Source organism: Pectinophora gossypiella, chromosome 1 (assembly GCF_024362695.1).
Source record: "Pectinophora gossypiella chromosome 1, ilPecGoss1.1, whole genome shotgun sequence".
In the NCBI taxonomy this organism is placed as follows: Eukaryota; Metazoa; Arthropoda; class Insecta; order Lepidoptera; family Gelechiidae; genus Pectinophora; species Pectinophora gossypiella.
The window spans coordinates 7,219,603-7,236,234 of record NC_065404.1 but is presented as its reverse complement, the minus strand read 5'-3'; the positions used below and the strand labels follow the sequence as shown (position 1 = coordinate 7,236,234).

General features: G+C 35.8%; 2 protein-coding genes across 2 annotated transcripts in view; one reads left to right on the top strand and one right to left on the bottom strand.

Moving 5' to 3' along the window:
- LOC126369267 (uncharacterized) overlaps positions 1-16,632 on the bottom strand; it is a 152,256-nt gene that overhangs the window by 111,850 nt on the left and 23,774 nt on the right. The window lies entirely within an intron of this gene.
- LOC126367079 (uncharacterized) lies at positions 5,296-8,542 on the top strand. The gene is made up of 5 exons (XM_050010484.1): positions 5,296-5,356; positions 6,000-6,062; positions 6,838-6,948; positions 7,290-7,384; positions 8,426-8,542. Exons 1-5 carry the CDS (start codon positions 5,296-5,298, stop codon positions 8,540-8,542), a joined length of 447 nt encoding a protein of 148 aa, XP_049866441.1.

The following is a 16,632-nucleotide window of genomic DNA, read 5'->3' as shown; positions in this document are numbered from 1 at the left end:
TGTAGCGGGATAGACAGTGCAAAAAAAATAAAATAAAATAATAATAAAAAATGTTGAAAAATATAAGTACTTATACCTAGATAAACTATAATATATTAAAAACAATACATAGAAGACAATAAATAATGATTATAGTAATATATAAATACGTAAATATATACATACATTACTATGGAAGAAAGGAAACCATGACAGTGCTACAATACCTAGTTTATAAAGAAGAAGATGTAAGAAGAATGGAATAGAAAAGAAAAACGTTATAAAGAAGAGGAGAGAGATGAGAAAGTGCTGCTTGACTTGCCCTTTGAAAGCATCCAACGACGGTGCCCTTCGAATGGATTCAGGCAAAGAATTCCATAACCGAACAGCTTGCACCGTAAACGACTTTGCATAGAAATTAGTGGAATGGGAGGGAATATTAAGGGAGAGGTTGAAAGAGGAACGAAGGTTACGGTTGAGGGTACAGGAGTGAAAGAGCCTATATTGCAACATAATTCTAGACATCATCTGATACAAATATCAAGCAACAATTATTTTTATACATGCTTCTGCCATTACATTATATTTTTGAGTAATTATGTACCCGAGTAATGAGAAAATAGGTAAATATTACTTTAAATCCATACATCATATTGGTTTTGGGGAACGTGACCTGGAAAGTCTTTCATAGTGACCCTAACACTAGGCCTAAGTCCACACGAGATAAGAAGATTAGTTAAATTTAGACTTTCGGAATCGTGTTTTTTACAACACTACTGCTATATATTACGTTATTATCATGAGAAACTGCCCCAAATAGTTTTTGAGTGAACCCAACAAGCACAAATCCTCAAACAAAGTGGGTCGCGACGTGAAGCCTTTGAACGTTCGACACTTCTGAGCTTCAGCTAAATTCTGTACATATAATGAAATAATAGCAGAAATTGCTTACCTACTAGAAATAGGCACGAAATAGTAAATTAATACGAGTACCCATTATTATTACGAGTATAAATTTTGTAAAAAAGGCTGTAAGGTACCCAGTTTGATTCGATTCCTGCAGAGACCTCCTAATTTTATTTTAATACATTTTCTTATCCACCGAAAAAAAAAGACGGATGATTGACAATTGTTAATTTTAAAATGAATGAGTGAATAAATGAATAGCCTGGGCGAATAAAAAACGTAAGTACATCGCTTGTATGCAAACCGTTTGACGTGTAATGTCAACTTAATTCTGTCATGTCGGGTTATTCGCTAATGTAAAATTTTTAGACGGTTGTTTTAGATTTTTGCCTAAAATTGACGTGTCTTCCATAAATTTTGTGGCTGTCCGTTACCCGTCCTTTTCCTTTTCAGCGGATAAGAAAGTGACAGGTATAAGTTGAAATAAAATTAGATGGTGTACTGGAATCAAAACCATTATTTCATTATATTCACCTAAAACTTAATAGGTCCAAGTAAGTATTTTAAATTAAAAACGGAGCGTTTTAATGTAACCGCGGTAAGTAGCGATAGCTACATAGTCATAAGTATAAAAATAATGTTGTTGACAGAATTTAAACCAGCAATCCATTTAGTAATGGACATTGACCCAGATCGATCAAGAAGGAGTAGTAAAGACAAAAGAAGGTGCAGATATTCGTGTGAGTATAATAATAATTAGGTAAACACTTTTTTGAATATCGAAAGGTACATGTTGAATAATATTTAAACCTCAATGCATAAAACCTTCATACAGCGTAATAAGTGTTTATTTTTCTGTAGAGGAAATATTTTTGTTCCTACAGCAGTACCTAAGTAAAACGTAATTTCAATTAATAATGATTTTAATTTTTAGTAATGACAAGAAAATATGAAGGACCTGCTGACGATAACTCGGTAGAAGCGATTGCTAAAAAAGGTATTTATTAAATACTTATTATAAAAAGTCAATTTGCAATTTGTTGCAGTTGCCCCTAATATATTTTACTTAATTTTCATTATATTTTGTTTCAATCTTTCTTGTAGCGAAATTAGAAGCAAACTTGACTAAAAAGCAAATTAAAGTTAATTCTGGAAGGAAAAAACGTAATGGTAACGTATATTTTTTTATAATACCTTCTTATTGTTTATTTTTAGTAAGAAAGCCAATTCTAGTAGATATTGACGAACATTATAAAAAAACAAAAACCCAAGTGCAGTGACGTACACGCATTAGCTTATGCTGCTAGTGTAATTAATAAATAATAATATTATGTACATATATGATATTTATTCATTTTTGTCTCAATATTACTTATAGCTATTCCAGAAGCGAAAAACAGCAGTATTCAAGTGAAGTCAGGAAGAAAACAATATTATGGTAATATATTTTCGAAATATTCTGTTTTATTTAAGAATACTTATTACTTATTACACATTTTTTCCAATTGTTTACTTTCAGTAGGTACCTAAATCCCGCATGTATAAGATTCGAAGCAAGCTGCATAATTTTCTTTTTATGCTTATTAGGTATTAGGATAGGGACCCAGACCTACGGGGTATAACTTCCCCAGATATACGGGTGAAAATCTCAAGGGAGCCATTGGTACGGCAATGCAGGACGGAAGGGGCAAGTCACGTGGACGGTAGCCTGGGACCTGACAGAGGGCAGTAGTAACTGTCAGTACTATTCAGAAGCGGAGGACAGGAGTCCTAGTGCGGCTTTGCAATAGACTACTCTGGGCGTCATCTCACTTGTGTCAGAATACTGCGGGGCGGAAGGCAAGAAGTAAACCACTGCCCTATTTTTCCCTTAAAAAGTAGCATGGAGAATGTTACACCGACAAGAGTGTGGCTCTTAAATTAGTGATGATGATCAACCCACCCTATACGTAGATATAGGTAATGATTAATTATACTCGCTCCTTGTTCGAGACGGTTAACAGTGTAGTCTACATCTTATGCTCCAGGATCGTCATCTCTTAATTTTTCACCGGAATAATACAATTCCGTTTTTTTCATTTGCTCTACGCCGACCTGAATTGACTGAAAATACAAGGACCTGATTATGAATACGAAGTAGAATCTACTACAAGAAGAAAAGGTATTTATAATTCTAGTCTTGTTTATTTCAGTTGACGTTGAATGCAATATAATATATAAACATTAATATTTGTCTCGATATTACTTGTAGCTATTCCAGAAGCGAAGTATTTGGCTAAAAATAGTAGACTTCAAGTGAAGTACGGAAGAAGAAAACGTGAGGGTAACGTATTTTTCTAAATATCAATTTTATGTGCATACTTTTTAGGGTTCCGCACCCACAGGATAAAAACGGGACTCTTTACTAAGACCTCGCTGCCTCTGTCTGATAGCTAGAATGTTGTTTTTTTTTATAAATTATGTATTTCCATTGGCGCTATAACAACACATACTAAAAACAAAAAAAAATATATTTAAGGGTGCTCCCATACAACAAACGCGCGATATCAAGTATGGTAACAGATAGGCAATATGAAATATGTGTACCTACTGACGGAACCATTTGTGCGCGAATCCGACTCGCACTTGGCCGGTTTTTTTTTTATTTTCATTAATTAAAAACACTACTCTTTTAAAGCATATATATTATATGACATCGAATTGGATATAGAGGTATTAATGTAAAAAAAACTACAGTTTCATCTCATCTCATATGAAATATGAATTGACTCTGTAGAACAATAAGTAATATCTATATTATATTTGTGTAACACTTGAACTATATTTTGCCTGAATATTCTTTAAAGTTATTTCAGAGGCAAAGTTACTGGCTAAAAACCGTAGTATGCAAGTAAATACTGGAGGAAGGACTCACGAAGGTAATTTATTTTTTTAAATATCATACTTGGGCGTTATTTTTTTATATGTTTTTTTCTTAAGTACTCACATATTATCATTATGTATTATTGCCGTAGTTAACGGTAACTTCTAGAATATACTGAATTCCATTTTATATCGGATCTTCTAAGTGCCTACATGTACAATACTAAACTTATAAAACTTACCTGACAGGTCCACCTAAACCTGCGAAGTCTTCAATGCAGAAACGTAGAATTCAAGTGAAGAAAGGCCGAAGAAATAGGAACATCCACGATATCACAAGTACCACTAAACCTGGTGACGTCACGAAGGCGATGAATAAAAACGAAGCAAATCGCGTTGACCCTGTTACACCCAGGACAGTTAAAAAAGTTGTAAAAATGGGTACTTATAGTTGCAATTATTATATTCAAGGGGGATTAAGAAGGCCACATCGAAGCAATTCATCTAAAAAAGCAATATTGCAATTTGTCATTCGCAAATAGCAATATTGCTTTTTTAGATGAATTGCTCTGATGTGGCCTTTTTAACCCTAGTATCCTATTACATGGGACTTGAACATAGCGGGGAAGACTAGGTGTACTAAACACATCTGCCTACCCCTTCTAGGATACAGGCGTGATGCGGAGTTATATTACGTATATTCAAGGTTTTCTACATGATACTCATACCATTAGTAGGTATGGCAGATAGGTACCTAGGTAAATTTAGATACTAAGCCTTATAATGACCAATGTTAGGGGGTATTCTGATCATCCCTTAGTAGTTAGTAGTACCATAGAGAAATATAATGATAGCACTATAATAGGTAAGTACGTATAAAAAGCATAGCTGCATCTTATATAAATATACGTCATCATCATAATCTCTCTAGAATTATCCCGTTTCTCACAGGGTCCGCTTATCTAACCTGAAGATTTGACAGGACCGGTTTTTTACAGAAGCGACTACCTGTCTGACTTTCCAACCCGCGAAGGGAAAACCAGCCTAATACAGGTTAGCTCACATACCTAGGGAATGTGGGTTTCCCCACGATGTTTTCCTTCACCGCTGAGCACGTGATAATCAGTTATGATCCAAACATGAATTCGAAAACAAATTCGACAATCATTGGTTTAGGCCTGTGTTGGATTAGAACCTGCGACCTCAAAGGGAGAGGCAAGCGTTCTACCAACTGGGCTACCACGGCTCTATTTATATCTTATACCTATACACAGTGCAAATAATTTTGCTCGCCTACGTCGGCTGGCGGTATAAACTTTGTGAAACTCTAATAATAAATGTAATCCATTATAGGTAATCCTTAAACGAAAATATCTTTCTGTATCCCATAAAAGATACAATTATATAATTGTATTGTTGTATTGTATTGTTTGTGTTATTGTAGTTGTAATTGTATTGTATAATTGTAACTACCTAAATTATGTTTTAATATTAATAGATTTTCAAGATAATTGCATCTGGAAATACATGTGTAAACGTCCTGCTGATATGACAACATGCCAGCTGTACCCGGAATGTCCAGCCAAAGGCAGCAACACCACGTTCGATGGTAAAACATGTTTTTAAATAGTATCACTTTTGCATACATATGAAGTCACGCCCCCACTGGCGAATCGTTTAATCACAATGACCATTTCAAACAATTTGTCACTAAGTAATAAAATATTCAACTATTTTTATTATCTTATTCCAAAAATCAAATTAAATGTCATTGTTTTAACACAAAGCTTTTGAGTTATATCAAAAAGTATAGAATTGAAAATAATTTAAAAAACTAAAAAATATTTTTTTTTTAAATAATTTTCAATTCTACAGTTTTGCGACGGAAAATTCCACTTGATATCAACTCTGAATCATGGTCTGAATCATCCCTGTCAGTATTCGTTACGATGTCACTAACACCCTGTTTAAAGAAGGGATCTTTCATCTCAAGTAATATAATAATACACAAAGAGAAAATTAAATGGAATAAATCTGACTCGGGCGGGACTTAAACCTGCAGCTCTTGTCAAGTCGGGACGAGCGTGTTAACCATTACCACACCGGGTCCTCCTGCTGCCCATGCGAAATTTTCGTTCTCGTGCCGATGTTGGTATTTTCAGGTTAATTTCCTCTTTATAAGTTTCTTAAGCACGGTTGAGTGCTATACAAACAAAAATAAACCTATAAAAATGCAGTTTTTAAATTACCAGACATACCCATCGAGCACAGCGAAGATGAACACGAAGAAAATATTAAATTAGTGCGCAAAATGCGTAAGTAATGTTCTTATTTACGAGATTAAACACCTTCTTCTATCGTGTGGGTTGTGAGGTGAATTACCAACCTCATCAACCCTGGTGTCAGGATTACTATTGAGCCGCCAAAAGCCTCTAACATGATTCATATGACGACTACGTACTTACGTCAGTAAGTAGTAACCGGGACCAACGGCTTAACGTGCCTTCCGAATCAAACTAGGGATAACTAATATCCTAACCAAACTAGGGACCACAATGTAATTTTTGTGATATGTCCCCACCGGGAATCGAACCCAGGACCTCCGGATCGTGAGGCCAACGCACAACCACTGGACCACCGACGCCGTTAAAAACCTTGTAAACGTTATTTAAAAGCAATATTTATTCTTTCAGTGGGAGTTTTCATTATAGATGAAGAAGTAGAAAAGATAAGTAAGTAGAGCTGAAAAGCTCATAATGTTATTTGTTTTCTTTATACTAATTTCCGTCTACCGTAACATTTTATTTACTATGATGAGACCCCGACCCCGCTTACTATTGGATATTGCCACTATAGCTGTCAAATTTAACCACAAAATAACAATTTATCAGTTCCTCGTTTCTTATTGGATTAACTAACATAACTTTTAGTGTAATGTATATGGTGTAAAGTTTTCATAAACGTTGCGAAATGTTTAAAACAGTAGAGACGAAACCAGTATTTATCTGTTTAAGCATCAACGATTTTATCATACTTATGCGTTCAGTAGCCATATTATTTATACGATCTAACTTGTTTTGTACATTTCAGTTGAACGGCGGCACATCATGCTTTTCCCGAAGGCTAAACTCAAAAATGATAAGATAGAAGTGGAGAGTTTGAAACATTACTTTGACAACCTCAGATTTGCTCATCAAACAAGTACGTATTATCCAGTCTTCGGCAAGAGACACCGCATATTTTTCTTTAAAAAATATTTAATTAAAATATTACTGGCTTCCTATAAGCAAAGACTAACATTTACTAAGGAGTTTTCTAAAAAAAGTGTTTTAAACGAATTTTAAATACGTACCTATACATAAAGTTATGTAGACAGTATAAGTTTGTTTAAATCAAATAAAGATGTTATGGCTGTTTAAATAAAATGCATTATCGGTTGCACAGTGACGTTACACGCCGCGGACATTTTTTACAGGGATTGGTTGTCTATTTGTTAATGAGATCTATAAATGTAATGTAATAATCTTTTATGATTGAAACAGGAACAACAAAAGTGTACAACCCTCATAGCTCTGAAGACATTCATAAAAAGAAGGTCCATTCAAGAAAATCCATGTTCTGGGAACTGAAGAAAGGGGTAAAGCATATTTTCATTTTTTCCGTTTATGAAAAGAGATACAATGGCCCCGATTCCTGCAGACATCTCTTAATTTTACTTTAAGTTATACCTGTCATTTTCTTATCCGCCGAAAAGGAAAGGGACGGATGATTGACAGCTCTTAATTTTAGGAAGAATGAGTAAATAAATGAATAACCCGGGCGAATTTTTAGACGGTTGTTTTAGATTTGTGCTTAAAATTGACGTGTGTTCCATAAATTTTATGCTTGTCGATTACCCGTCCCTTTCCTTTTCGGCGGATAAGAAAATGACAGATATAACTTAAAATAAAATTAGATGGTATTTACAGGAATTAGCACCAATAGGCTATTAAATTCTTTATTGCACATAAAAAATAACAAAAGGTAATCTCTATTAAGCTTTCCACACATAGAGGCGGTGAATTAGGTTTGCCAGTCGGAGAGCGGGAGTTTGTATGAAAACGTGCCGAATTTCTGTGTCCAACTTTACCAAAATACCTGGATGCTCTGAATTACATAATTATTTTCTCTAGATTCTAGTATATTTATTTTTTATATATTCTATATCCGTGCATTGTATTATTTAAAACGCTAAACATCGTCTGTTTTTCCAACTCGTTATAACCTGAGAGCCTTCAAGGCTACAGTGATTAGGCATTTGCTAAGTAAGCGTGATCCAACCTAGATCCAGGTGAGACTGTGGTCAAACGCGAGCCTATATTAAAAAAAAACATTTTGGGAGACAAATCACGTGCTATGCTAACGTGCGATAAATGAATGTCGTACGTCTCTACGTAAGTACTCTATCCTGCATGCTTTACCGTGGAGAGTAACATGTATGTAGTTATCAATTATATTTATACCAAAACTGATAGTTTATACACACTATTACACTGTTTTTGCAAGGCATACGATTATACAGCAAAACGCCCTTTGACGCGCATCGCTTACGTGAGAAAACTATTCAACCGTTTAAACACGAACACTTGAAAATGAATTATTAAATTATTAGATTGTAATGATTAAATGTGTTTTTTAGGCCCACCAGCCCTTCAGACCAAAAGTCAGAGAAGAGCCAAATAATGTGGTAGTTATGGGCACTGGCTACAACTTTCCGTCTTCGATTCCTACCACGACGCCGTTTAGACGTTTTTAAAGTGAATATTATGATATATTTTTCTTTATTATCCGATATTAAAAATGTATAAAAGAATTTTATGCTCATTTCATTATTTTAGGAATTAAGGGACGTAAAGGTGAGTGTAGGGTGAAGTATGTGTATGTATATAGAATGGTACGTATGACAACAAGATATAAAGCCTAGTTCGAGAGACATAAACATGACATATTTTGACAGTTGCCAAAATACGAATGCGGATGGATATGCTGGAGCGCAAATAGAGATAAGAGCCCGCTTAAGGTGAAAGGCCACTAGCGGCACGTGCATCGGTCCTCGCACGCTCTCGACTCATTGAAATGGGACAAGGCCAGTTCCCGTCTCGTCCCGGAATCAAACGACATTACAGCCGCAGTTGCCCCGACCACTCAATGCGAGCGTTGTTGACGCCGATAACAGCCTTTGTTACCCCATAAACTAGACCGTGGGCTGGACCTTGTTTTCCAACTAGATAGGTGCACGTGTCTTGATACAAAAACTATAAGCAGAACAGCTAGAACAATATTGATTTCACTAGCCACACTGCAAACGGACCTCAATTTAAAATATATTATCATTCAAATTATACGAAGCTTGATATTAAATTCCCTCTTTATATTAAGAGTGAGTTCATAGTAACGAATGAGAAAGCGATGGGGACCTCTTCTGAATTTCAAATGAATAGACATAATCCATATTTCAGTGGAGGCAGCAGCCGCAAGCCGGCTACGCGAGGATTACGCCGAGGAAAATCTACGAATTTGATGAAAATAATGAAATACTCACAAGAATATCTCTTTGCAAACTTATTTAAATTAAACTAGCGTTTTCAATTCCTATTTGTATAGAATGACAAGTCAAGACTCAAGTGAAGATGAAAAACCTTATAATTAAAGGGCACAGGCAAGGGCAGGGGCCTGTTTTACAAAACTTACAATTGTAATTTACAACGACAATTCGATGTACATTGCAGAATATGTGAATAGAAATATTTTGCAGCTTTGTATTAGTCACGCAACGAACACCAAATTGTCGTTGTAATTTGCAATCGTAAGTTTTATGAAACAGGCCCCTAGTATCAACTTCGATAAAATTACTAAGTATTTTAATTTTTCTTTTCGTCCCTTACCACGGAGGGAACGGAAAATCCTTTAAATCCTGTTGGTACTGGTAGCCTCTGACACGAGCTAGATTTAATTACTGCAGTGCAACACGTTCGTATGCTAACTAGGTTGCATCAACGTAAAACGTATTAGGACGTGTCGCCGAGGATTTACGGGAAATTACTATACACGTGCCTAGAGACGGGGTGCTAGAGACGGGAATCCAATAACTCACTGATCTGAATCATAATACTGACGCAAACAGAACGCTATCTTAAACACTTTGCTTTTTTTCCTTTATTACAAACATTATCTAGTAGGTACGTCAGAAAAAACTGGTTAGGTATACTCATATACAAAATATACTTATTTTGTCGTAAGTAGTGCGTTCTGTAACGCTGTTTACCTCCAGTGAGATGAGTCATGTAAGATTGAGGAGACATTCAAGCCCAAGACGCGGTCTTCCCTAGTGATCAGGAACTTGTGTAATAATTTGCATATTCAAACGACGCTGTTGTCAAAGATGAAAATGTTAAATGATGCAAATAGACAGCTTTGAACATTAAAATTTTAACATACCTACATTGTTCTATCGAACCGTAAATATGCAGTCACACAATCACCGTGTGCCCATTTATATCACAATAAGTTTACTAATAGGTAGGACTGATTCATACCGGAATACCAAAAACTAAAAGTCCGTGACAAGATCAAGTCTACATCTACCTACATACTTAGGTAATTTAATCTATGATTTAAGATGGAAAGAGATAGCAATTTGATAGTTTAATACTCCCCTATAATGATAACTTACGTAATAATGATACTCATAACATTCAATTATGTTTATGGCCTTAACGTTCGGAACCCACAATCAATAATGAAGGTATTTAGCAGCTAATGCGTAGTTGAGACCGTGTAAGTAAGTGGGTTTGTATTGAGGTTTAAAACGGCCTGTTCAATTGAGCAATTTCAATGTGCAGTTCGAACTTACAGCCAGAAGCCAGATAATGGTTGTTTGAGAATTCGTAATTTGCTTCTGAGTAATTGAATCGTTGTGGGTTGTGGGGATAGCGTAAAGTACGTGCAAATAGGTCAGAGGGAGTTTCGCTTAGATATAGTTTTCGGTTACCAGGAATACATGAAAGGCTGACGTTTCAATTTGACTTTGCATCGCTCGGTTAGCCACTGCGCTATGCAGTTTCGTTTTGATACAGCAGGCGGGCTCTGTATGTGGGTGACAGTAGGACTCGCGTGCCGACTGGCACGTCAACGCCGCAATGGAAGCCAAATTAATTTAAGTTCGGCTCCGGTGTTTAAAGCTCACTTTGACGCGATATACTGAGCCAATTACGTTTTCCAATCATGAAGTTACACGCCCTGTTTAGGCATGCCGAGACTTTAACGTACTTATTTAACATATTTTTTGTTGTGTTTGGAAAGTATTATTTATGTTATGTACTTGCTACACTATAAAAATAACTATATGAAATTAAAACAAAGAAAAACAATGTTTATTAAACAACAATCTCACCCCGGTTTACTTGTTTTTATTATTTTATTTTAATTTAAGTTTTGTTTTTAAATTAATAAATAAATTGTAAAAAAGATATTTTAATAATTTATACAAGTTTCCACATTATATTAAATTACCATATCTACGTCGAAAACAGCTTGTTTTGAAACTATGGAGTTATATATCTCTATGTTAACAACACATTCTTCTTGTTCTACTTATGCACCTTGAAAATCAGTCACTGTATCAATTGAATATACAAATATTGTAAAACGTAATGAATCAGCATATTCAACTTTTTACCACGTAATTACCGTTCGTGCATGAGCCGACTTAATTATACCTTATCTCTGTATAACAATTGCATTTTACTTTAATTCTGTTCTGACAATTATAATCTTTTTATGGCAAGCTTATAACAATTAGGCGCTGAAATTGCAGTCATCGTGTAAACAACACGGTATTTTAATCACATCATTTATGTCTCGTTTATTTAAACAGCCTTAACAAATATTTTTTGTACGTACTGGGGAATTTAATAACATAATTTGTTACAAATTTTAATTTAATTTTTCTTATACTTCATTTCGTCGAAACTTCATACACTAAACTAAATTATAACTAAACTTTTTACTACATACATTTAGTTGTGTACACACACAAACGTATGAATTATTTAGGGCTTCCTGACACAGGTCTTTACATGAGTCTTATTACTAGGAAGCCCCAATAACGGTGTTATAATATGATATACTATTTAAAGCAAATAAACTATTTTTGATTTTGATTCGTTAATTATTTTTTTACCGACTTCAAAAAAGGAGGAGGTTCTCAATTCGACCGTATATTTTTTTTTTTTTTTTTTTTTATGTTTGTTCGGGCATATCTTCGTCGTATATGAACCGATTTTGATAATTCTTTTTTTGTTTGAAAGGAGATATACCCAAGGGGGTCCCATGTCAAGGAAGTCAGGATCTGATGATGGAAGACCAGAGAAATTGAGGGGAATTTTCAAAAATCGTAGGAGCGACTAGTGCGTTTGTAAAGTCATATTGATCGGATCGATCTTTAGGCTTCGGGAAAACTTCCCGGCCTTCGAAAACTGGTCAGCATCAGGGAGATACCCTATGGCCTGGCAAAACTATACAACCTGGAGCAATTTTTCTTTCACGAAACGTATTTAAATCTTGATCAAATCCAATCGCCGGTGCAAAAAAACAAAATGGCGGAAAAAAAAGATGGCCGCCATACAAAATTTTGTCGATTTTGGAAGAAGCCCGTTTGGGTAAAAATAATGTATGAGGCGCTTACTCAAAACGTCATGTAGAGTACGGAAATACTTTCTGATCACCAAAAACTGCTCCGCATCAGAGAGATACTCTACGGCCTGGCAAAACTATCGCACGTGAACCAATATTTCTTTGAGAGCACTTATTTAAATCTTGGTCAAATTCCATAGCGCGTAAAAAAAAACAAAATGGCGGAAAAACAAGATGGCCGCCATACACAATTTTGTTTTTTCAGAAAATGTCTCGGGATATAAAATATATATCGGGGTTGTGGTCGGATCGTCATGTTAAGTATGGAAATACTTCCCGATTTTCGAAAACTGCTCTGCATCAGGGTGACACCCTACGGCCTGGCGAAACTATCACACCTGAACCAATTTTTCTTTCACGAAACCTATTTAAATCTTGGTCGAATTTAATGGCCGGTGAAAAAAATACAAAATGGCGAAAAAACAAGATGGCCGCCATACAAAATTTTGTTTTTCCAGAAAATGTCTTGGGGGTAAAAATGATGTATAGGCGTGTGATCGGAACGTCATCTTTGAAAACTGCTCCCAATCAGGGAGACATCCTACGGCCTGGCAAACCTATTGCACCTGGATTTTGTTTGTTTCCACGACACCCATTTAAATCTTGGTCAAATTCTGTCGCCGGTGAAAAAGAACAAAGTGGCGGAAAAACAAGATGGCCGCCATACGAAGAGGGACAGTTTCGAATAAACAGGACACGCGAGCTGCTTTAGCAGCGAGCGAACCACGCGAAATCTACTGTATCTATATGTATGCGTGAGTGTGTATGATAGCAGCTTCCACTGACAACCACATGTGTGTATGTACACATACACATGTGTGTGTGTGTGTGTGCGTGTGTGTGCGCGCGTGTGTGTGTGTGTGTGTGTGTGTGCGTGTGTCTGTGTGTGTGCGTGTGTACGTGCGCGTGTGATCGTGTGCGTTAGCGCGTGTGTGAGTGTGTGTGTGTAAACATGTTCATCAATAATAATTGTGATCACTACTAATAAAATATTATATTAAGTATTATATATGAATATAAATCAGAAAATCTGTCTGTCTGCATCCTTGCTCGGTCTAACCATCACTTAAAATCGTAAAATAAAATAAAATTTTTAACAAAAAAAAACCGACTTCAAACGCAAAACTAAAAAGCAATAAATAAATTTACTTCGCACAAAGTAATTAGTACGTATTTTCAATTAGTTAATTTTATTTTATAATTCTGAAGTCGGTGCCAAGTAAATGCTACAACAACCCTACTACAATATCAAATTACTATGTACACACAATATTGTTTAATACCTATATCAAAGCAATTACAAAACAATGTCAAACAAAAAATTACAAAACAATCAGTATTGAAAAATATATGAATCGGTACTTCGTTGTAGCATTTACTTGGCACCGACTTCAGAATTATAAAATAATTAACTAATTGAAAATACGTACTAATTACTTTGTGCGAAGTAAATTTATTTATTGCTTTTTAGTTTTGCGTTTGAAGTCGGTTTTTTTTTGTTAAAAATTTTATTTTATTTTACGATTTTAAGTGATGGTTAGACTGAGCAAGGATGCAGACAGACAGATTTTCTGATTTATATTGATATATAATAATATAATATATTATTAGTAGTGATCACAATTATTATTGATGAACATGTTTACACACACACACACACGTGCTAACGCACACGAGCACACGCGCACGTACACACGCACACACACAATCACACGCACACACACACACACACACACACACACACGCGCGCGCGCACACACACGCACACACACACACACACATGTGTATGTGTACATACACACATGTGGTTGTCAGTGGAAGCTGCTATCATACACACTCACGCATACATATAGATACAGTAGATTTCGCGTGGTTCGCTCGCTGCTAAAGCAGCTCGCGTGTCCTGTTTATTCGAAACTGTCCCTCTTCGTATGGCGGCCATCTTGTTTTTCCGCCACTTTGTTCTTTTTCACCGGCGACAGAATTTGACCAAGATTTAAATGGGTGTCGTGGAAACAAACAAAATCCAGGTGCAATAGGTTTGCCAGGCCGTAGGATGTCTCCCTGATTGGGAGCAGTTTTCAAATATGACGTTCCGATCACACGCCTATACATCATTTTTACCCCCAAGACATTTTCTGGAAAAACAAAATTTTGTATGGCGGCCATCTTGTTTTTTCGCCATTTTGTATTTTTTTTCACCGGCCATTAAATTCGACCAAGATTTAAATAGGTTTCGTGAAAGAAAAATTGGTTCAGGTGTGATAGTTTCGCCAGGCCGTAGGGTGTCACCCTGATGCGGAGCAGTTTTCGAAAATCGGGAAGTATTTCCATACTTAACATGACGATCCGACCACAACCCCGATATATATTTTATATCCCGAGACATTTTCTGAAAAAACAAAATTGTGTATGGCGGCCATCTTGTTTTTCCGCCATTTTGTTTTTTTTTACGCGCTATGGAATTTGACCAAGATTTAAATAAGTGCTCTCAAAGAAATATTGGTTCACGTGCGATAGTTTTGCCAGGCCGTAGAGTATCTCTCTGATGCGGAGCAGTTTTTGGTGATCAGAAAGTATTTCCGTACTCTACATGACGTTTTGAGTAAGCGCCCCATACATTATTTTTACCCAAACGGGCTTCTTCCAAAATCGACAAAATTTTGTATGGCGGCCATCTTTTTTTTCCGCCATTTTGTTTTTTTGCACCGGCGATTGGATTTGATCAAGATTTAAATACGTTTCGTGAAAGAAAAATTGCTCCAGGTTGTATAGTTTTGCCAGGCCATAGGGTATCTCCCTGATGCTGACCAGTTTTCGAAGGCCGGGAAGTTTTCCCGAAGCCTAAAGATCGATCCGATCAATATGACTTTACAAACGCACTAGTCGCTCCTACGATTTTTGAAAATTCCCCTCGATTTCTCTGGTCTTCCATCATCAGATCCTGACTTCCTTGACATGGGACCCCCTTGGGTATATCTCCTTTCAAACAAAAAAAGAATTATCAAAATCGGTTCATATACGACGAAGATATGCCCGAACAAACATAAAAAAAAAAAAAAAAAAAAAAATATACGGTCGAATTGAGAACCTCCTCCTTTTTTGAAGTACAGTGTTACAGTGCTATAAATGTGCAAATTATTAAATGATCAGTACCTGTCTTTTCTACAATACTTACTGAATTTTTACAGGGAAAATAAATCTACTTATTATGAATCTCCATAGTTCATTCTAGCGATTTACGTAATATACTAAAAGACTATAAAACGGAATAAAATATGTTTATTAAATATGAATCTAGAAGGGTAGTTGTTATTGGCGGCGACTTTTATTTTGTTAGACGACGGCGCCGGGGCTCCCAATTTGCTACTTCGCAAATTGAAAATTGCCAACCGACGAGACTATCCCGCAGGTAGTTAATCCGTACTTGTTTTATTTTAGACAACCACTTTAAAAGGACCTCATCGGGGACAGTTTATAGAGAAAATAGCTGCCTTTGCGACATTTTATAAAAATTCGATTTGCTTAAATGGAAGTGATTAGACTTTCAAATCTGCTTGAGGTATGTTTTGCCAGGGATGAAATAATATCATAGAGGATGTGTTCTAATTATTCCTGTTTCTTTTTAATTCTTTAGGCGTTGTCATTATTTTAACGTTTGAGGTCTTTTAGAGTAGCAAAGTAATTATATTTTCACCTGCACATCATAATCTTATTGTTATAGCGCGCTTTGTTGGCTATTCTGAAGCGACTGGATGCTTACATAGGGTGTACACCGGGTGTTAGAGACATCGTAACGAAAACTTTAAGGGAAAATTCCACTTGATATTCAGAATCATGGTCTGAATCAGTCCTCTCAGTATTCGTTACGATGTTACTAACTCTATATTATTAGTATTAGTATTTATATGTATCTATATATATTAGTATTTATCTAATATATACAGAGAGTTAGAGCACTTAGCAAGTGCTACTCTTTGGGGTGCATCCAAGTTTCGAAGTATTGACAATCTGATTGATTGACTAATCAATTTACAATGACTGAATTGATTAATTTTATTTGATTAGACTACTATGTCCGTTGTTTTAAACCGATAATCAGGTGTGCGGTGCAGGTAAGCGCGCCCAATTAGTTTTCGATCAGAGCAGAGC